The 22,423-nt window shown below is 58.1% G+C and overlaps 1 protein-coding gene across 2 annotated transcripts in view; it reads right to left on the bottom strand.

The window, feature by feature from the left end:
- Window positions 1-229: 229 nt before the first annotated feature.
- The window catches only part of arid3c (AT-rich interaction domain 3C), an 83,394-nt gene continuing 61,200 nt past the window's right edge, over window positions 230-22,423 (bottom strand). The window contains exons 4-7 of one of the 2 annotated variants that reach the window (XM_031895040.1): window positions 14,271-14,454; window positions 13,519-13,763; window positions 9,856-10,110; window positions 230-486 (exon numbers count right to left, since the gene is read on the bottom strand). In XM_031895040.1, coding sequence (XP_031750900.1) covers window positions 293-486; window positions 9,856-10,110; window positions 13,519-13,763; window positions 14,271-14,454 — 878 coding nt within the window. In that variant the 3' untranslated portion in view covers window positions 230-292. The remainder of the gene's footprint in view (window positions 487-9,855; window positions 10,111-13,518; window positions 13,764-14,270; window positions 14,455-22,423) is intronic. The other variant, XM_031895039.1, reaches the window with a different exon arrangement.

Here is a 22,423-nt window from a genome sequence, read left to right as displayed (position 1 = left end):
TTTCCCAAAATGCCATAAATACTTATTAGGGTAGTGCCTTCCCATGTGGCATGCCCCCCGTTACCCCACTCACTAGGGGCCCCCGAAATGTGCCCTGAACTGAAACTGCTGCCCAACCGCTCAGCTGCCACCCGAGTGCCACCCCAATGCCACCCTGGGGCAGCTAAAGGGGAAGGGTCCGTGTTTCTATCCCCCCCCCGGGGCCCTGTACTGTGGTCCCCCTGACATTCTGGCAGCACAGGGGTTAATCCTCGTCTAGTGAAATTCTGTCTCCACTTCATTACAATGGATTTTAAAGTAAAGCCGTCAAAAGCGAGGGAAGTGCGTCCACTTGGGCCTGACTGTCATTTATTGGATTCCCTGCAATCAGCGCGGGGGGAGCGGCCGCCCACCTACCTGCGTAGACAACTCCATTAATTTCAATCGACATGTTGATGCTGCTAATGCTCGTGGCAGACAGGTTCATCTGGGCCTCTTGTCTGTCATCTGTAACCGAGAGAAACTCCTGTAAATACCAACTCACCTGCCCCCCCCCCGGAACCCCTCTCTTTGGGCTGTCGCTTCCCCTATCTACCCCCACGCCGGAACCCCTCTCTTGGTCTGTCGCTTCCCCTATCTACGCCCCCCGGGACCCCTCTCTTAGTCCTGTCCCTTCCCTATGCTACCCCCCCCCCCGGAACCCCTCTCCTTGGGCTGTCCCTTCGCCTATCTACCCAGTACCGGGACCCCCTCTCTTAGTCTGTTCCATTCCCCGCTATCTACCCCCCCCCGGGGACCCCTTCTTAGTCTGTCCCTTTCCCTATCTACCCCCTACCCGGGACCCCTCGTCTTGGGCTGTCCTTGCCCTATCTACCCCCCCGGGACCCCTCTCCTTTAGTCTGTCCTTCCCTATCTACCCCTTACGGGACCCCTCTCTTGGCTGTCCCTTTCCCCTATGCTACCCGCCAGGCTGACCACCGCGGGACCCCTCTCTTGGGCTGTCCCTTCCCCTATCTACCCCCCGGTGACCCCTCTCTTTAGTCTGTCCCTTCCCCTATCTACCCCCCCGGGACTCCTCTCTTGGCTGTCCTTCCCCTATCTACCTCCATACCGCCCGGGACCCCTCCTCGTTAGTCCCTGTCCCTTCCGTCTATCTAACCGCCTCGCCCGGGACGCCCTCTCTTGGGCTTGTCCTATCCCCTATCTTACCCCCGCGGGACCCCTCTCTTGGGCTGGTCCCTTCCGCCTATTTCTACCCCCCGCGGAACCCTCTTTCTTGGGTCCTGTCCCCTTCCCCTATCTTACGCCCCCTCCCGGAACCCGCTCTCTTAGTCTGTCCTTCCCCTATTTACGCCCCCCGGAACCCGCCTCTCTTGGGCTGTCCCTTCCGCCTATCTCCCCGCCCCCGGGACCCCCTCTCTTGGGCTGTCCCTTCCCCTATCTACCCCCCCCGGGACCCCTCTCTTGGTCTGTCCCTTCCCCTATCTACCCCCCCCGGAACCCCTCTCTTGGTCATGTCCCTTCCCTATCTACCCCCCCCCGGGACCCCCTCTCTTGGGCTGTCGCCTTCCCCTATCTACCCCCCCCGGGACCCCCTCTCTTGGCTGTCTGCTTCCCTTATGTACCCCCCGCCCGGGACGCCCCTCTCTTTGGTCTGTCCCTTCCCCTTAGTCTCCCCCCCCCGGAACCCGCTCTCTAGTCTGTCCTTCCCCTATTACGCCCCCCCCGGGACCGCCACTCTTTGGGCTGTCCCTTCCCCTATGCTACCGGCGCCCCTGGGACCCTCTGCTTGGGCTGTCCTTCCGATATGCTACCCCCCTGTGGACCCCTCTCTTGGGCTGTCCCTTTCCCCTACAATCTACCCCCCCCGGAACCCCTCTGCTAGGGCTGTCCCCTTCCCCTATCTACCCCCCTCTCACGGGACGCCCCTCCTCTTGGTCTGTCCCTTCCCTATCTACCGCCCCCCGCGGACCCCTCTCTTGGTCTGTCCCTTTTCCGCCTATCTACGCCCCCCCCGGAACCCCTCTCTTGGGCTGTCCCTTCCCCTATGCTACGCACCCTCCGCCCGGGACCCCCTGCTCTTGGGTCTGTCCCTTCCCCTTATCTAGCGCCCCCCGGGACCCCTCTCTTGTCTGTCGCCTTCCCACTATCTAGCCCCCCCCCCGGGACCCCTCTCTTGGTCTGTTCCTTCCCTATCTACCCCCGGACCCTCTCTGGTGCTGTCCCTTCCCCTATCCTACCCCTCGGAACCCCTCTCATTGGGCTGTCCCTTCCCTAATCTAACGCCCCCCCGCTCGGAACCCTCTCTTGGGCTGTCCCTTCGCCCTACTCACCCCCCCCCCCGGGACCCCTCTCTTGGTCTTCCTTCCTATCTACCCCCCCGGGACCCCTCCTCTTGGTCTGTCCTTCCGCCATCTCTACCCCGCCCACCGGGACCCTCTGCTTGGGGGCCTGTCCCCTTCCCTATCTACTACCCTCCCTGGAGCCCCTCTCTTGGGCTGTCCCTTCCCCTATCTCCCCCCCTGGAAACGCACGCCTCTCTTGGGGCTGTCCCTTCCCTATCCTACCCCCACCCCGGTAACCCCTCTCTTGGTCTGTCGCCTTGCCCCTATCTACCCCCCGGAACGCCCTGCTCTGTCTGGTGCCTTCCCTATCTACCCCCCAGCCGGAACCTCTCTCTTGGGGCTGTCCCTTCCCCATCTACGCCCCCGGGACCCCTCTCTTGGTCTGTCCCTTTCCGTCGCTATCTACGCCCCCATTGTTGGTCCCCCGGGACGCCTCTCTTGGTCTGTCCCTTCCCCCTATTCTACCCCCCCCCCGGGTACCTCCCTCTCTTGGTCTGTTCTTCGCCTATCTACCCCCCCGGGACCCCTCTCTTGGTCTGTCCCTTCCTCTATCTACCCGGCCCCCCGGACCCGCTCTCTTAGTCTGTCCCTTCCCCTATCTAGCCCGCCCCCCGCGGAACCCTCTCTTGGTCTGTCGCCTTCCCCTATCTCCCCCCCCCGGAACCCCTCTCTTGGGCTGTCCGTTCCGCCTATCTACCCCCCCCCCGGGACCCCTCTCTTGGTCTGTCCTTCCCATATCTACCCCCCCGGGACGCCTCTCATCTTGGGTCTGTCGCTGTCCCCTATCTACCCCCACCCTCCGGAACCCTACTCTTAGTCTGTCCTTCCCCTATGCTACCCCCTTCCCCCGGAACCCGCTCTGCTTGGTCTGTCCCTTCCCTATCTAACCCGCCCACCGGAACCCCTCTGCTTGGGCTGTCCGTTCCCTATCTACCTCCCCCCCCCGGGACCCGCCTCTCCTTGGTCTTGTCCCTTCCCCTATCTACCACGCCCGCCCGGGACCGCCTCTCTTGGGCTGTCCGCTTCCCCTATCTTACCCCACCCTGGAGCCCCTCTCTTGGCTGTCCCTTCCCCTAATCTACCATCCCCCTGGAGCCCCCTCTCTGGGCTGTCCCTATCCCCTATCTACCACCCCCCCTGGAAACACCGCCTCGTCTTGGGGCTGTCCCTTCGCCCCTATGCTACCCCCCCCTGGAACCCCCTCATCATTGGGGCTGTCGCCTTCCGCCTATCTCGCGCCCCCCCCTGGACCCCTCCTCTCTTGGGCTGTCCCTTCCCTCTATCTACCTAAAGAGCTCCAGGCTTATCCCCCCCCCAGTACTGGCCTTTATGTCTGTCCATCTAGTCTTGTTCCTTCCCCCTAGTCTACTAAAGAAGCTCAGGCTTTATCCCCCCCCCCCAGTACTGCCTTATGTCCTGTCCCCTCTAGTTCTGTCCCGCTTTCCCCTATCTAACCTAAAGATGCTCAGGCCTTATCGCCCCCCCGCCCAGTACTGCCTTATGTCTGTCCATCTAAGTCTGTCCCTTTCCCCTATCTACCTAAAGAGCTGCGGCTTATCCCCACTCCCCAGTACTTGCCTTATGTCTGTCCCATCTAGTCTGTCCTCCCCCTATCTATCGCTAAAGAGCTCAGGCTTATCCCCCCCCCCCCCAAGTACTGCTTATGTCTGATCCCATCTAGTCTGTCCTTCCCTATCTACCTAAGAGCTCAGGCTTATCCCCCCCCGCCCCAGTACTGGCCTTATGTTGTCCATCTAGTTGTCCCTTCCGCTATGCTACCTAAAGAGCTCAGGCTTATCCCCTCGCCCCCAGTACTGGCCCCTATGTCTGTCCATCTAGTCTGTCCCTTCCCCTATCTACTAATAGAGCTCAAGGCTTATCCCCCCCCCCCCCAGTACTGCCTTTATGTCTGTCCCCCATCTAGGTCCTGTCCCTTCCCTATCACCTAAAGTGCTCAGGCTTATTGCCCCCCCCCGTACTGGCTTGTTCTGTCCGCATCTAAGTCTTCCTCTTCCCCTATCTACCCTAAAGAGCTCAGGCTTATCCCCCCCCCCCGTACTAGTCCTTATGTCTGTCCCATCTAGTCTGTCCTTCCCACTATTCTACCTAAAGAGCTCAGGCTTTATCCGCCGCCCCGCAGTAAGCTGCCTTATGTCTGTCCATCTAGTCTGTCCGCTTCCCCTATCTACCTAAAGAGTCAGGCTTATCCCCCGCCCCCAGTACTGCCTTATGTCTGTCCCATGCTAAGTCTGTCCTTCGCTATCTACCCCCCCCTCGCGGAACCCCTCTCTTGGTCTGGTCCCTTCCCCTATCTCCCCCCCGGAACCCCTCTCTTGGGCTGTCCGTTTCCCCCTATCTACCCCCCCCCGGGAACCGCTCTTCTTGGTCTGTCCTTCCCGCTATCTACCCCCGCCGTGGAACCCCTCTCTTGGTCTGTCGCCTTCCCTCTATCTACCCCCCCGGGACCCTCTCTTTGGCTGTCCCTTCCCCTATCTACCCCCTGGAGCCCCCTGCTCTTGGGACTGTCCCTTCGCCCTATCTACCCCCGCCTGGAGCCCCTCTCTTAGTCTGTCCTTTCCCCTATTCTACCCCCCCTGGAACCCCTCTCTTGGGCTGTCGCCTTCCCGCTATCTACCTGCCCCCGCTGGAGGCCCCCTCTCTTTAGTCTGTCCCTTCCCCTATCTACCCCCCCCTGGAACGCCCTCTCTTGGGTCTGTCCCTTCCCCCTATCTTACCTAAAGAGCTCAGGCTTATCCCCCCCCCCCCCCAGTACTGCCTTATGTCTGTCCCATCTAGTCTGTCCGGCTTTCCCCTATCTACCTAAAAGAGCTCAGGCTTTATGCCCCCCCCCAGTTATGCCCTAATGTCCCTGTCCATTCTAGTCTGTTCCCTTCCCCTAATCTACCCTAAAGAGCTCAGGCTTTATCCCCACCCCCTAATAGGTCAAAGTAACTGCCTTATGTCTGTCCCATCTAGTCTGTCCTTCCCCTATCTACTAAAAGAGCTCAGGCCTTATCCCCCGCGCCCAGTACTTGCCTTAATGTGCGTCCCATCTAGTCTGTCCCTTCCCCCTATCTACCTAAAGAGCTCAGGCTTTCCCCCGCCCCTCACCAGTCTGCTTATGGTCTGTCCGCATCTAGTCTGTCCTTCCCCTATCTACCTAAAGAGCATCAGGCTTATCCCCCCCGCCCCAGTACTGCCTTAATTGTCTGTCCCATCTAGTCTGTCCCTTCCCCTATCTAAACCTAAAGACTCAGGCTTATCCACCCCACCAGTACTTGCCCTATGTCCCTGTCCCATCTAGTCTGTCCTTCCCTATCTACCTAAAGAGCTCAGGCTTAATCCCAGCCCCCCACCAGTCTGTGCCTTATGTCTGTCCCATCTAGTCTGTCCTTCCCCTATCTTACCTAAAGAGCTCAGGCTTATCCCCCCCAGTAACTGCCGCTGTTGCTGTCCCATCTAGTCTGTCCTTCCCTATCTACCTAACGAGCTCAGGCTTATCTGCCTCTCCCCAGTACTGGCCTTATGTCTGTCCCATCTAGTCTGTCCCTCCCCTATCTACCTCCCCCCTCCCTCAGTACGCCTTATGTCTGTCCGCATCTAGTCTGTCCCTTCCCTATCTACCTAAAGAGCTCAGGCTTATCCGCCCCGCCAGTACTCTTATGTCTGTCCCATCTAGTCTGTCCCTTCCCACTATCTACCTAAAGAGCTCAGGCTTATCCCCACCCCCCCAGTTATTGCTTAATGTCTGTCCCATCTAGTCTGCCCTTCCCCTATCTACCCCCCTCCGGACCCCTCTCTTGGTCTGTCCCTTCCCTATTGCTACCGCCCCCCCCGCGGAACCCTCTCTGGGCTGTCCGTTCCCTATCTACCCCCCCCCCCGGGCACCCCTCTCTGGTCTGTCCCTTCCCCTAATCTACCCCCTCCCCCGGGACGCGCCCTCTCTTTTTGGTCTGTCCTTCCCCTATCTACCGCCCCCCCGCGGGACGCCTCTCTTGGGGCTGTCCCTTCCGCCTATCTACCCCCCCTTGGAGCCCCTCTCTTGGGCTGTCCTTCCCTATCTACAGCCCCCTGGAGCCCCTCTCTTAGTCTGTCCCCTTCCCTATCTACCTCCCCGCTGGAACCCCCCTCTCTTGGGCTTGTCCTTCCGCTCTATCTACGCCCCCCGCCTGGAACCCCCTCTCTTGGGCTGTCCCTTCCCCTATCTACCTAAAGAGCTCAGGCTTATCCCCCCCCCCCCCAGTACTGCCTTATGTCTGTCCCATCTAGTCTGTCCCTTCCCTATCTACCTAAAGAGCTCAGGCTTATCCCCCCCCCAGTTACTGCCTTATGTCTGTCCCATCTAGTCTGTCCCTTCCCCTATCTACCTAAAGAGCTCAGGCTTATCCCCGCGCGCTCCCACCAGTACTGCCTTATGTCTGTCCCATCTAGTCTGTCCCTTCCCCTATCTACCTAAAGAGCTCAGGCTTATGCCCCCCCCAGTACTGCCTTATGTCTGTCCCATCTAGTCTGTCCTTCCCCTATCTACCTAAAGAGCTCAGGCTTATCCCCCCCCCCCACCAGTACTGCCTTATGTCTGTCCCATCTAGTCTGTCCCTCCCTATCTACCTAAAGAGCTCAGGCTTATCCCCTCTCCCCCCAGTACTGCCTTATGTCTGTCCCATCTAGTCTGTCCCTTCCCCTATCTACCTAAAGAGCTCAGGCTTATCCCCCCCCCCACCAGTACTGGCCTTATGTCTGTCCCATCTAGTCTGTCCCTTCCCCTATCTACCTAAAGAGCTCAGGCTTATCCCCCCCCCCAGTACTGCCTTATGTCTGTCCCATCTAGTCTGTCCCTTCCCCTATCTACCTAAAGGTCAGGCTTATCCCCCCCCCCACCAGTACTGCCTTATGTCTGTCCCATCTAGTCTGTCCCTTCCCCTATCTACCTAAAGAGCTCAGGCTTATCCCCCCCCCAGTACTGCCTTATGTCTGTCCCATCTAGTCTGTCCCTCCCTATCTACCTAAAGAGCTCAGGCTTATCCCCCCCCCCGCCACCGTACTGCCTTATGTCTGTCCCATCTAGTCTGTCCCTTCCCCTATCTACCTAAAGAGCTCAGGCTTATCCCCGCCCCAGTACTGCCTTATGTCTGTCCCATCTAGTCTGTCCCTTCCCCTATCTACCTAAAGAGCTCAGGCTTATCCCCCCCCCCCCACCAGTACTGCCTTATGTCTGTCCCATCTAGTCTGTCCCTTCCCTATCTACCTAAAGAGCTCAGGCTTATCCCCCCCCCCCCCAGTACTGCCTTATGTCTGTCCCATCTAGTCTGTCCCTTCCCCTATCTACCTAAAGAGCTCAGGCTTATCCCCCCCCCAGTACTGGCCCTATGTCTGTCCCATCTAGTCTGTCCCTTCCCCTATCTACCTAAAGAGCTCAGGCTTATCCCCCCCCCCCGTACTGCCTTATGTCTGTCCCATCTAGTCTGTCCCTTCCCCTATCTACCTAAAGAGCTCAGGCTTATCCCCCCCCCCTAGTACTGCCCTATGTCTGTCCCATCTAGTCTGTCCCTTCCCCTATCTACCTAAAGAGCTCAGGCTTATCTCCCCCCCCCAGTACTGCCTTATGTCTGTCCCATCTAGTCTGTCCCTTCCCCTATCTACCTAAAGAGCTCAGGCTTATCCCCCCAGTACTGCCTTATGTCTGTCCCATCTAGTCTGTCCTTCCCCTATCTACCTAAAGAGCTCAGGCTTAATCCCCCCCCAGTACTGCCTTATGTCTGTCCCATCTAGTCTGTCCCTTCCCCTATCTACCTAAAGAGCTCAGGCTTATCCCCCCCCCCCAGTACTGCCTTATGTCTGTCCCATCTAGTCTGTCCCTTCCCCTATCTACCTAAAGAGCTCAGGCTTATCCCCCCCCCCCCCCGTACTGCCTTATGTCTGTCCCATCTAGTCTGTCCCTTCCCCTATCTACCCTAAAGAGCTCAGGCTTATCCCCCCCCCCCAGTACTGCCTTATGTCTGTCCCATCTAGTCTGTCCCTTCCCCTATCTACCTAAGAGCTCAGGCTTACCCCCCCCCCAGTACTGCTTATGTCTGTCCCATCTAGTCTGTCCCTTCCCCTATCTACCTAAAGAGCTCAGGCTTACCCCCCCACCCAGTACTGCCTTATGTCTGTCCCATCTAGTCTGTCCCTTCCCCTATCTACCTAAAAGAGCTTAGGCTTTATCATCACCCCCCCCCCAGTACTGCCTTATGTCTGTCCCATCTAGTCTGTCCCTTCCCCTATCTACCTAAAGAGCTCAGGCTTACCCCCCCCCAGTACTGCCTTATGTCTGTCCCATCTAGTCTGTCCCTTCCCCTATCTACCTAAAGAGCTTAGGCTTAATACACCCCCCCCCCCCCGGCAGTACTGCCTTATGTCTGTCCCATCTAGTCTGTCCCTTCCCCTATCTACCTAAAGAGCTCAGGCTTATCTCCCCCCCCCCCCCAGTACTGCCTTATGTCTGTCCCATCTAGTTTGTCCCTTCCCCTATCTACCTAAAGAGCTCAGCCTTATCCCCCCCCCCAGTACTGCCTTATGTCTGTCCCATCTAGTCTGTCCCTTCCCCTATCTACCTAAAGAGCTCAGGCTTATCCCCCCCCCCCCCCAGTACTGCCTTATGTCTGTCCCATCTAGTCTGTCCCTTCCCCTATCTACCTAAAGAGCTCAGGCTTATCCCCCCCCCCCCCAGTACTGCCTTATGTCTGTCCCATCTAGTCTGTCCTTCCCCCTATCTACCTAAAGAGCTCAGGCTTATCCCCCCCCCCCCCCCCCCAGTACTGCCTTATGTCTGTCCCATCTAGTCTGTCCCTTCCCTATCTACCTAAAGAGCTCAGGCTTATTCCCCCCCCCCCCAGTACTGCCTTATGTCTGTCCCATCTAGTCTGTCCCTTCCCCTATCTACCTAAAGAGCTCAGGCTTATCCCCCCCCCCCCCCCAGTACTGCCTTATGTCTGTCCCATCTAGTCTGTCCCTCCCCCTATCTACTCCCCCCCCCCAGTACTGCCTTATGTCTGTCCCATCTAGTCTGTCCCTTCCCCTATCTACCTAAAGAGCTCAGGCTTATCTCCCTCCCCCCCCAGTACTGCCTTATGTCTGTCCGCTCATCTAGTCTGTCCCTTCCCCTATCTACCTAAAGAGCTCAGGCTTATCCCCCCCCCCTCGCAGTACTGCCTTATGTCTGTCCCATCTAGTCTGTCCCTTCCCCTATCTACCTAAAGAGCTCAGGCTTATCCCCCCCCCGCCCCCAGTACTGCCTTATGTCTGTCCCATCTAGTCTGTCCCTCCCCCTATCTACCTCCCCCCCCCCAGTACTGCCTTATGTCTGTCCCATCTAGTCTGTCCCTTCCCCTATCTACCTAAAGAGCTCAGGCTTATCCCCCCCCCCCCCCCGCAAGTACTGCCTTATGTCTGTCCCATCTAGTCTGTCCCTTCCCCTATCTACCTAAAGAGCTCAGGCTTATCCCCCCCGCCCCCCCCCCCCCAGTCCAGCCCAGTTGTATTGGATCGGTACCTCGGCTGTTGATCTTGATGTTCATGGGCAGTTGGGCCGCCATGGCCAGAAGGTTCTGTTGGATCGCTTGCTGCATTATCCTTTGTTCCTCTGCCATAAGCGACATCTTCTTTTCGGGGGGTTCCCCAGAGTCCAGTTTTTCCCGCAGTTGCTCGAGGGCCGCCGCCTGCATGACCTGCACTGCCCCATGGTGAGAGGCCAAAGCAATGGGGATCCCGACACGGTGAGGGGCCCCAGGAGTGGGGGCTCCATCTTCTGCAATTAGAAAGAGCAATCAAGGATCTGTTTCAGGGACCCCCAAGCCGAACTCTTCAACTGCCCCCTCAATATCCCAACAAGCCCCGGACTAGAGTTCTCTGCACCCCCCAAAATCCCAACAAGCCCAGGTCTGCAGATCTCTGCACCCCCCAATATTCCAACAAGCCCAGGTCTGGAGATCTCTGCACCCCCCAAATCCCAACAAGCCCAGGTCTGGAGTTCTCTGCACCCCCCAAAATCCCAACAAGCCCAGGTCTGGAGATCTCTGCACCCCCCAAAATCCAACAAGCCCTGGCCTGGAGTTCTCTGCACCCCCCAAAATCCCAACAAGCCCAGGTCTGGAGATCTCTGCACCCCCCAATATCCCAACAAGCCCAGGCGAGGAGTTCTCTCCATGCCTCAATATCCCAACAAGCCCAGGCCTAGTGTTCTCTCCACCCCCCAATATCCCAACAAGCCCAGGCCTGGAGTTCTCTCCACCCCCCAATATCCCAACAAGCCCAGGCCTGGAGTTCTCTCCATCCCTCAATATCCCAACAAGCCCAGGCCTGGAGTTCTCTCCATCCCCCAATATCCCAACAAGCCCAGGCCTGGAGTTCTCTCCATCCCTCAATATCCCAACAAGCCCCGGACTAGAGTTCTCTGCACCCCCCAAAATCCCAACAAGCCCAGGTCTGGAGATCTCTGCACCCCATATCCCAACAAGCCCAGGCGAGGAGTTCTCTCCATCCCTCAATATCCCAACAAGCCAGGCCTGGAGTTCTCTCCACCCCGCAATATCCAAACAAGCCCAGGCCTGGAGTTCTCTCCACCCCCCAATATCTAAACAAGCCCAGGCCTGGAGTTCTCTCCATCCCTCAATATCCCAACAAAGCGCGCAGGCCTGGAGTTCTCTCCACACCCCATATCCCAACAAGCCCTGGCCTGGAGTTCTTCTCACCCCCCCAATATCCCAACAAGCCGAGGTTGGAGTTCTCTCCACCCCCCAATATCCCAACAAGCCCTGGCCTGGAGTTCTCTCCACACCCCAATATCCCAACAAGCCCCTGGCCTGGAGTTCTCTCCACACCCCAATATCCTACCAAGCCCTGGCCTGGAGTTCTCTCCACCCCCATATCCCAACAAGACCAGGTTGAAGTTCTCTCCACCCCCAATAATCCCAACAAGCCCTGGCCTGGAGTTCTCTCCACACCCCAATATCCGCAACAAGCCCTGGCCTGGAGTTCTCTCCATCCCCCAATATCCCAACAAGCCCAGGTCTGGAGTTCTCTCCACACCCCAATATCCCAAAAAGCCCAGGCCTGGAGTTCTCTCCATCCCTCAATATCCCAACAATCCCAGGCCTGGAGTTCTCTCCACCCCCCAATATCCCAACAACCCCAGTTCTGGAGTTCTCTCCATCCCCCAATATCCCAACAAGCCCAGGCCTGGGTTCTCTCCATGTCCCCCAATATCCCAACAAGCCCAGGCCTGGAGTTCTCTCCACCCCCCCAATATCCCAACAAGACCAGGTTGAAGTTCTCTCCACCCCCAATATCCAACAAGCCCTGGCCTGGAGTTCTCTCCACACCCCAATATCCCAACAAGCCCTGGCCTGGAGTTCTCTCCATCCCCCAATATCCAACAAGCCCAGGCCTGGAGTTCTCTCCACACCCCAATATCCCAACAAGCCCTGGCCTGGAGTTCTCCCACCCCCCCAGAATATGCCCAACAAGCCGAGGTTGGAGTTCTCTCCACCCCCCAATATCCCAACAAGCCCTGGCCTGGAGTTCTCTCCACACCCGCAATATCCCAACAAGCCCTGGCCTGGAGTTCTCTCCACCCCCCAATATCCCTCCAAGCCCTGACCTGGAGTTCTCTCCACCCCCCCAATATCCCAACAAGACCAGGTTGGAGTTCTCTCCACCCCCCAATATCCCAACAAGCCCTGGCCTGGAGTTCTCTCCACACCCCAATATCCCAACAAGCCCTGGCCTGGAGTTCTCTCCACCCCCCAATATCCCAACAAGCCCAGGCCTAGAGTTCTCTCCATCCCCCAATATCCCAACAAGCCCTGGTCTGGAGTTCTCTCCACCCCCCAATATCCCAACAAGCCCAGGCCTGGAGTTCTCTCCACCCCCATTCCAACAAGCCCTGGCCTGGAGTTCTCTCCACCCCCCAATATCCCAACAAGCCCAGGCCTGGAGTTCTCTCCACCCCCCAATATCCCAACAAGCCCTGGCCTAGAGTTCTCTCCACACCCCAATATCCCAAGAAGCCCAGGCCTGGAGTTCTCTGCACTCCCAATATCCCAACAAGCCCTGGCCTGGAGTTCTCTCCACCCCCCAATATCCCAACAAGCCCAGGCCTGGAGTTCTCTGCACTCCCAATATCCCAACAAGCCCTGGCCTGGAGTTCTCTCCCCCCCCAATATCCAACAAAGCCCAGGCCTAGAGTTCTCTCCATCCCCCAATATCCCAACAAGCCCTGGCCTGGAGTTCTCTCCACCCCCCAATATCCCAACAAGCCCAGGCCTGGAGTTCTCTCCACCCCCCAATATCCCAACAAGCCCTGGCCTGGAGTTCTCTCCACCCCCCAATATCCCAACAAGCCCTGGCCTGGAGTTCTCTCCACCTCCCAATATCCCAACAAGCCCTGGCCTGGAGTTCTCTCCACCACCCAATATCCCAACAAGCCTTGGCCTGGAGTTCTCTCCACCCCCCAATATCCCAACAATCCCAGGCCTGGAGTTCTCTCCACCCCCCAATATCCCAACAAGCCCAGGCCTAGAGTTCTCTCCACACCCCAATATCCCAACAAACCCAGGCCTGGAGTTCTCTGCACTCCCAATATCCCAACAAGCCCTGGCCTGGAGTTCTCTCCACCCCCCAATATCCCAACAAGCCCAGGCCTAGAGTTCTCTCCATCCCCCAAATCCCCCAAACAAACCCTGGCCTGGAGTTCTCTCCACCCCCCAATATCCCAACAAGCCCAGGCCTGGAGTTCTCTCCACCCCCCAATATCCCAACAAGCCCTGGCCTGGAGTTCTCTCCACCCCCCAATATCCCAACAAGCCCTGGCCTGGAGTTTTCTCCACCCCCCAATATCCCAACAAGCCCTGGCCTAAAGTTCTCTCCACCACCCAATATCCCAACAAGCCTTGGCCTGGAGTTCTCTCCACCCCCCAATATCCCAACAAGCCCAGGCCTGGAGTTCTCTCCACCCCCCAATATCCCAACAATCCCAGGCCTGGAGTTATCTGCACCCCCCAATATCCCAACAATCCCAGGCCTGGAGTTATCTGCACCCCCCAATATCCCAACAAGCTCAGGCCTGGAGTTATCTGCACCCCCCTACCCACAAATTACTCTTACACTGAATTATGGGTAAGCACCGTGATTGCCCTTTCAATGGAGTAGAACGTACCCTTTTTGATTGGGGTGAGATGGTTGATTTGCCCCCCATTGTGGGTGGAGAGAGACAGAGAGGCCATGTTGATCTTTGGGGAGGCCAAGACACTGGGGGTTCCCGCTGGGGAGTAGCTGAAGAGTCCCGAGCCGAAACTCTGCCTGCGCCCCTCTCTTCTATTGCTGTCAATGGCGGCTTGGAGCTCCCCCGGGGAGCTGAGACCCCGCTTGTCGCATTCATAGGGGTACAGGTACTTCATGTATCTGAGAGGAAGAAACGCACAATCAATCGACTTTAACCCTTAGCTTAATGCCCACTCCTAATTGGCCTGGGGGTGGGGGTAAGACTTCCTGTATGCACCCCCATGTTCCCCATCTCCATGGAGAATCCTGGCAACTTGGGGTCCCACTCTACTCCCCCCCCCCAGTAAGTTGGGTTATTGGGCATCTTGGACAGGTTGTGTCCAAGATGCCCAATAACCCAACTCATGGGGGGGTTGGGGTAGAACTGGGACAAATGAGGGGCAGAATTGGATCCAAACTGAAACATTTGGGGGGGGAAGTTACATTGTTACACTGTACATTGCCCCTCACTTTCCTCCTGACCCACTTGGACTGTGCAATATCTTTGGAGGAAAAGGGGATAATAAATGTGCTACATCCCTGGGGCAATAAGTATGACCCCCCCAATGGGAGAGCCCTGTTGCCCAGCAACCATTCTACAAGGCGGAGGCATGCTATTGGTTGGTGTGAGAGTATGGGGCCACTCACTGGGTTCGGAGGGTGAAGGCGGCGCTGGTGATGGAGGTGGGGAGGCTCAGGCCCTTGGTGATCTCCCTCCAGATCTTCTTATTGATCACTTCCACGAGGCCCCCCTTCTCCGTGACCAGTCTGTACAGCGAGTACAGGTCCAGCACCTGCTTGGCCATGATGGGAATGCGATTGACCGGGGTACCTGCAACAGAAGGCGGGGTAAGTAACGGGGCAACTGCCATATGGCTATTACCCCAGGGCTACACGGAGTCTCAGTGCCAGTCTGGGAGGCCCTGCCTGCCTTACGGAGTCTCAGTGCCAGTCTGGGGGGGCCCTGCCTGCCTTACGGAGTCTCAGTGCCAGTCTGGGGGGGCCCTGCCAGCCTTACGGAGTCTCAGTGCCAGTCTCTGCAAGTGCGAGCCTCTGGGTGGGCCCTGCCTGCCTTATGGAGTCTCAGTGCCAGTCTGGGGGGGCCCTGGCCCAAGTGCCAGTCTGGCCTGCCAGCCTTACGGAGTCTCAGTGCCAGTCTGTGGGGCCCTGCCAGCCTTACGGAGTCTCAGTGCCAGTCTGCGTGGGGCCCCTGCCAGCCTTATGTAGTCTCAGTGCCAGTCTGGGGGGGCCCTGCCGGCCTTACGGAGTCTCAGTGCCAGTCTGGGGGGACCTGCCTGCCTTAAGGAGTCTTAGTGCCAGTCTGGGGGAGGCCCTCCGCCTTACTGGTGGAACTAGTCTCAGTGCCAGTCTGGAGGGGGGCCCTGCCTGCCTTACGGAGTCTCAGTGCCAGTCTGTGGGGCCCTGCCAGCCTTACAGAGTCTCAGTGCCAGTCTGGGGGGCCCTGCCAGCCTTACGGAGTCTCAGTGCCAGTCTGGGGGGGCCCTGCCAGCCTTACGGATGCTCAGTGCCAGTCTGGGGGGCCCTTGACCAGCCTTACTGAGTCTCAGTGCCAGTCTGGGGCGGCCCTGCCAGCCTTACGGAGTCTCAGTGCCAGTCTGTGGGGCCCTGCCAGCCTTACGGAGTCTCAGTGCCAGTCTGGGGGGGCCCTGCCAGCCTTACGGAGTCTCAGTGCCAGTCTGGGGGGCCCCTGCCAGCCTTACGGAGTCTCAGTGCCAGTCTGGGGGGGGGCCCTGACAGCCTTACGGAGTCTCAGTGCCAGTCTGTGGGGCTCTGCCAGCCTTACGGAGTTTCAGTGCCAGTCTGGAGGGGCCCTGCCAGCCCTATGGAGTCTCAGTACCAGTCTGGGGGGGGCCCGTCCCAGCCTTACGGAGTCTCAGTGCCAGTCTGTGGGGGAGCCCCCTGCCAGCCTTACGGAGTCTCAGTGCCAGTCTGTGGGGCCCTGCCAGCCTTACGGAGTCTCAGTGCCAGTCTGGGGGGGCCCTGCCGGCCTTACGGAGTCTCAGTGCAAGTCTGGGGGGCCCTGCCAGCCTTACGGAGTCTCAGTGCCAGACTGGGGGGCCCTGCCAGCCTTACGGAGTCTCAGTGCCAGTCTGTGGGGCTCTGCCAGCCTTACGGAGTCTCAGTGCCAGTCTGGAGGGGCCCTGCCAGCCTTACGGAGTCTCAGTGCCAGGTGGCTGGGGAGGGGCCCTGCCAGCCTTATGGAGTCTCAGTGCCAGTCTGGGGGGGGCCCTGCCAGCCTTATGGAGTCTCAGTGCAGTCTGGGGGGGGCCCTGTCAGCCTTACGGAGTCTCAGCGCCAGTCTATGGGGGCCCTGCCAGCCTTACGGAGTCTCAGTGCCAGTCTGTGGGGCCCTGCCAGCCTTACGGAGTCTCAGTGCCAGTCTGGGGCGGGCCCTGCCAGCCTTATGGAGTCTCAGTGCCAGTCTGGGGGGCCCTGCCAGCCTTACAGAGTCTCAGTGCCAGTCTGGGGGACCCTACCAGCCTTATGGAGTCTCAGTGCCAGTCTGGGGGGCCCTGCCAGCCTTACGGAGTCTCATGAGTGTGCCAAGGTCTGGGGCGGGGGCCCTGAATCAGTCCTTGACGGTAGGTTCTCAGTGCCAGTCTGGGCGGCCCTGACAGCCTTACGGAGTCTCAGTGCCAGTCTTGGGGGGCCCTGACAGCCTTACGGAGTCTCAGTGCCAGTCTGGGGGGCCCTGCCAGCCTTACGGAGTCTCAGTGCCAGTCTGTGGGGCTCTGCCAGCCTTATGGAGTCTCAGTGCCAGTCTGGAGGGGCCCTGCCAGCCTTATGGAGTCTCAGTGCCAGTCTGGGGGGCCCTGCCAGCCTTACGGAGTCTCAGTGCCAGTCTGTGGGGGCCCTGCCAGCCTTACGGAGTCTCAGTGCCAGTCTGGGGGGCACCTGCCAGCCTTATGGAGTCTCAGTGCCAGTCTGGAGGGGCCCTGCCAGCCTTATGGAGTCTCAGTGCCAGTCTGGGGGGGCCCTGCCTGCCTTACGGAGTCTCAGTGCCAGTCTGTGGGAGCCCTGCCAGCCTTACGGAGTCTCAGTGCCAGTCTGGTGGGGCCCTGCCAGCCTTATGTAGTCTCAGTGCCAGTCTGGGGGGGCCCTGCCGGCCTTACGGAGTCTCAGTGCAGCTCTGTGGCGGGCCCTGCCTGCCTTATGGAGTCTTAGTGCCAGTCTGGGGGGCCCTGCCTGGGGCCCTTACGGAGTCTCAGTGCCAGTCTGGGGGGGCCCTGCCTGCCTTACGGAGTCTCAGTGCCAGTCTGGGGGGCCCTGCCAGCCTTATGGAGTCTCAGTGCCAGTCTGGGGGGCCCTGCCAGCCTTACAGAGTCTCAGTGCCAGTCTGGGGGGGGGCCCTGCCAGCCTTACGGAGTCTCAGTGCCAATCTGTGGGGCTCTGCCAGCCTTATGGAGTCTCAGTGCCAGTCTGGAGGGGCCCTGCCAGCCTTATGGAGTCTCAGTGCCAGTCTGGGGGGCCCTGCCAGCCTTACGGAGTCTCAGTGCCAGTCTGTGGGGGCCCTGCCAGCCTTATGGAGTCTCAGTGCCAGTCTGGGGGGGCCCTGCCAGCCTACGGAAGTCTCAGTGCTAGTCTGTGGGGCCCTGCCAGCCTTACGGAGTCTCAGTGCCAGTCTGGGGGGGCCCTGCCAGCCTTATGGAGTCTCAGTGCCAGTCTGTGGGGCCCTGCCAGCCTTACGAAGTCTCAGTGCCAGTCTGGGGGGCCCTGACAGCTTACCGAAGCTCCAGTGCCAGTCTGGGGGCCCTGCCAGCCTTATGGAGTCTCAGTGCCAGTCTGGGGGGGCCCTGCCAGCCTTATGGAGTCTCAGTGCCAGTCTGGGGGGCCCCGCACCCTGTCAGGGGGCATGAGATGGCACTAAGGGTGCAGCCGGACCCCAGAGACAAGGTGCTAATAGCCAGACATGGGATAAGGGGGGGTTTCTGTGCCAAGGACATGGCCTCCCCCCTCCCGTGACACCAAACGGCGTGAAATCTCGCACGTCCCACCTAACGGCCAATAAAGGGGGGGGCACATTCCCAGGGATGGGGGGGGGTTATGAGCTCATGGGAGTCACACTCTGTTTTTCCCAAATAACGTGACTTCTTGTCAGCGAATGATGTCATGGGGCGGGGGGGCGACTAATTGCCCTCATCCCCGGCCATAAAGCCCCCATCTATAGGCAGCTGTCCCATTTACTGGAGGCCATAGTATGTGAGTGAGTCAGCGCTCGGGGGGGGGGATTCTCAGAAACAGTAAAACATTTTGGGGGCCCCTGTGGCCGACGAGGTGCGTTACTGGGGAGGCAGAGGAAGTGTAGGAGAACCAGTAACCCATACCTGCCACCAGTAGGTGCCCAGGTGGCAATTATAGCGCCTCATTTCCTGATTGGGGGCAGTTTATAACAGCTATGGTGTAGTGAGTGGCACCGTGTTATATGTCAGTTGTGAGGTGAGGGCACCGTGTTTTTATGAGATTCGTGAGTGAGGCACCGTGGTATGGAGTGTTGATGTGAGGGGCACCGTGTGTAAGGAGGAGCACCGGGATGAGGAGTGGGGCACCGTGGTGTATGAGGTAGTGTCCCATTCCCTGGTCTACGAGAGAGGTCAGCTTCATAGTGTGTATGCTAGGTGTGAAGCTGAACATTATCGGCACTGTTTGTTAATATGATGTGAGTGGAATGTATGATGGCAGGTACACGCCTCGCTTGATCATATGCAGTGTGAGTCGAGTTAGCACACCGTTTGTAATTTATATCGCGCGAGTTTGGTGAGTATGAGATGTTAAATAATTGTTGCTGTTTCTCGGCTCTAGTTGTAGGTGTCTATGTGAAGTGGATCTGCGAGAGAAGGGACATCTGGTGTCTATATGTAGTTTCGTGAGGAGATGGTCTATTCTCATGTGGTATGAGATGTTGTGGTGGCTCACCTGTGTGTGGCCTGTTTCTGTGTGTAGCATGGTTGATAGTTGAGTGCACCGTGTGTATGAGTGTGAGTGAGGGCACCGTGTGTATGAGTGTGAGTGAGGGCACAGTGACTGTGGGGCCCCTGTGAGTAGGGAGGGAGCCCGGGGCCCCTGTGAGTAGGCAGGGAGCCCGGGGCCCCTGTGAGTAGGCAGGGAGCCCGGGGCCCCTGTGAGTAGGGAGGGAGCCCGGGGGCCCCTGTGAGTAGGGAGGGAACCCGGGGCCCCTGTGAGTAGGGAGGGAGCCCGGGGCCCCTGTGAGTAGGGAGGGAACCCGGGGCCCCTGTGAGTAGGGAGGGAGCCCGGGGCCCCTGTGAGTAGGGAGGGAGCCCGGGGCCCCTGTGAGTAGGGAGGGAACCCGGGGCCCCTGTGTGTAGGGAGGGAACCCGGGGCCCCTGTGAGTAGGGAGGGAGCCCGGGGCCCCTGTGAGTAGGGAGGGAGCCCGGGGCCCCTGTGAGTAGGGAGGGGCCCGGGGGGGGGGACAATGGAGCTGTCGGGCCCTAAGAGTAATGACACCCAAGTCTCCTCCTCACAAATCTCCACAAAGCTCTTTTCAGGCCAAAATGCCCATTGTCTCCCCTCAATTAGTCTGATTAACGAGGGGCCCTTATCTCTTCCCATTGCTCCCAGCGCCCAATTGCCTTTAATTAAATGCCCCCCGCTTCCATTTGTCTCCCCCCCTGCTGCTCCATTTGTCTCCCCCCCCGCTCCATTTGTCTCCCCCCGCTCCATTTGTCTCCCCCCCCGCTCCATTTGTCTGCCCCCCCGCTCCATTTGTCTCCCCCCCGCTCTCCCTGTGCCTCTCCCTGTGCCTCTCCCTGTGCCTCTCCCTGTGCCTTCCCCCCTGTGCCTCCCCCTGTGCCTCCCCCTGTGCCTCCCCCTGTGCCTCTCCCTGTGCCTCTCCCTGTGCCTCCCCCGTGCCTCTCCCTGTGCCTCCCCCTGTGCCTCCCCCTGTGCCTCCCCCTGTGCCTCCCCCTGTGCCTCCCCCTGTGCCTCTCCCTGTGCCTCCCCCTGTGCCTCTCCCTGTGCCTCTCCCTGTGCCTCCCCCTGTGCCTCTCCCTGTGCCTCCCCCTGTGCCTCCCCCTGTGCCTCTCCCTGTGCCTCTCCCTGTGCCTCCCCCTGTGCCTCTCCCTGTGCCTCTCCCTGTGCCTCCCCCTGTGCCCCCCTGTGCCTCCCCCTGTTGCTCCCCCTGTGCCTCTCCCTGTGCCTCTCCCTGTGCCTCCCCCTGTGCCTCCCCCCTGTGCCTCCCCTGTGCCCCCCTGTCCTCCCCCTGTGCCTCTCCCTGTGCCTCTCCCTGTGCCTCTCCCTGTGCCTCTCCCTGTGCCTCCCCCTGTGCCTCCCCCTGTGCCTCTCCCTGTGCCTCTCCCTGTGCCTCTCCCTGTGCCTCTCCCTGTGCCTCCCCCTGTGCCTCCCCCTGTGCCTCTCCCTGTGCCTCTCCCTGTGCCTCTCCCTGTGCCTCTCCCTGTGCCTCCCCCTGTGCCTCCCCCTGTGCCTCCCACTGTGCCTCCCCCTGTGCCTCTCCCTGTGCCTCCCCCTGTGCCTCCCCCTGTGCCTCCCCCTGTGCCTCCCCCTGTGCCCCCCTGTGACCCCTCTCTGTGCCTCCCCCTGTGCCTCTCCCTGTGCCTCCCCCTGTGCCTCCCCCTGTGCCCTGTGAGAATGAGGAATGAATGGGTATTGGGGAGTTGTATCAGGAGTCAGAACCAGCAGTGCAGGGAAGGGAAAGGGACAGACACAGTGACAGTTACACATAACTATAAACCCAGTGAGAATGAGGGATGAATGGATATTGGGGAGTTGTATCAGGAGTCAGAACCAGCAGTGCAGGGAAGGGAAAGGGACAGACACAGTGACAGTTACACATAACTATAAACCCAGTGAGAATGAGGAATGAATGGGGTTATTGGGGAGTTGTATCAGGAGTCAGAACCAGCAGTGCAGAGAAGGGAAAGGGACAGACACAGTGACAGTTACACATAACTATAAACCCAGTGAGAATGAGGAATGAATGGATATTGGGGAGTTGTATCAGGAGTCAGAACCAGCAGTGCAGGGAAGGGAAAGGGACAGACACAGTGACAGTTACACATAACTATTAACCCAGTGAGAATGAGGAATGAATGGGTATTGGGAGTTGTATCAGGAGTCAGAACCAGCAGTGCAGAGAAGGGAAAGGGACAGACACAGTGACAGTTACACATAACTTAATTAACAATACCCAGTGTGATGATTGGAGGAAATGAGACAATCGTGTGTATTTGGGGAGATTATGATAATACAAGATCCAGTTGTCCAGATACCCTGTGCAGTTCGCAGGGTAAGGTGTGAAGAAGGCGCACAAGAGCACTCTCTAGTGGACTCTCAGAGGACATGCGACCAGTAAATATCCCAGCAGATTTGAGAGAGATCGATGGAAGTGAATGGATATGGGGAGAGTGGTATCCATAGAGTCTATTTTGAACACAGAGAGCAGATGCACAAGGGACATAGGGACGAGCAACAAGTGGATCATTTACATAATGAGACCTAATACAAAACAACCACTCAGTTGGAGACAATGACGAGGGTTAATTCTATTGAATGGTGTCTCCTTCATAGGTTTCATTGGGAGTTGTTAGTGTGCTTTGTTTCAGGAGTCAAGTACATCCGAAAAGCAGTGTGCAGGAGAGCGAGAGCGACAGATGCGATTCCTTTCTGGATTTGAATGCCTCGTATAACAATAGACTATTATATACGCGCGAGCTGATGAGCATTATGAAGAGAATAGGAAAAGTGACCACTGGTATACTTGGGGAGTTGTATCAGAGTCAGACTAACCAGCAGTGGCGAGTGAAAAAGGGACAGAACCAATCGTCTTTGAGTAAAGACATCCGTTCTACACATGAATCTATTAAGAGCACCGACGTCGAGTGTAAGCCAGTTGAAGGAAAATGAACTATATGTAGTGGTATAATATGGCGTGAAGTAAGTTTGTATCACGTGTAGCATAAACCAGCAAGATGCAGGGCAAGGCGAAACAAGTGACAGACATACTCTCAACCGCAAATGTTGACCATGCTTCTTACTAGTCAAAGCAAAGCGATGAGAGCTCTTAAACCAGTAGAATGATAGCGACAATGATATGATATTGAGGTGATGATATGGGAGTACTGAGTTTATCCAGGATGTCAGAACCAGGTGACAGTGCATGGAGGTGATAACGTATAGGAGTCCAAGACAACGGGAACATCCCAAAAGTGGTGTTCCACTTTTTTGACTAAAAATGACAGGATAGATCGACCACATGTGCGACAACCTGCAATTTTATAGTAGCTTGAGTTAGACGCTGTTGACGTGAGCTTATATGAATGAGGACATGAACCAATAAAGGTAGTATGGGTCACTCTCAATAGGGCTATACTAGAGTGGAGAGGTCAGAGACAACAAAGCAGAGTTTGTGCCAATAGGGTTTCTCAGAGGTCCGAGAGCGCGAGCTCTGAAATATGTGCACTCGAAGGCATTTCCGAGATCGAGTCTGGGAGATGCATCAGGTTGTGAACACGTCTGTAAAACTCCATGGGGAAGAGCTGGATATTTCCTGGATAGGGTTTCACCATACACTTATTGTGGCTGGGGGGCCCCTCCTGCACCTACAATCTCGGCCCCGCAGACCCCCGGCTCCTCCAATAAAAACCCTGAATGAGGATCATATGAGTCCGGCCCCTGACAGCTTGTGATTAATGGAACTAGGGGTCGGGGGTCAGGGCTTGGGTGTCTGACCCCTTCTCCCCTACCGGTCCCGCTGGGCTTCTGTGGGAGGGGCCCAGATCCACTTACACTTCCCCTCCTGGAACTGA

This window comes from Xenopus tropicalis, chromosome 1 (genome assembly GCF_000004195.4).
Source record: "Xenopus tropicalis strain Nigerian chromosome 1, UCB_Xtro_10.0, whole genome shotgun sequence".
In the NCBI taxonomy this organism is placed as follows: domain Eukaryota; kingdom Metazoa; phylum Chordata; class Amphibia; order Anura; family Pipidae; genus Xenopus; species Xenopus tropicalis.
The sequence above is the reverse complement of the archived record's forward strand: the minus strand, read 5'-3'. Positions and strand labels throughout refer to the sequence as shown.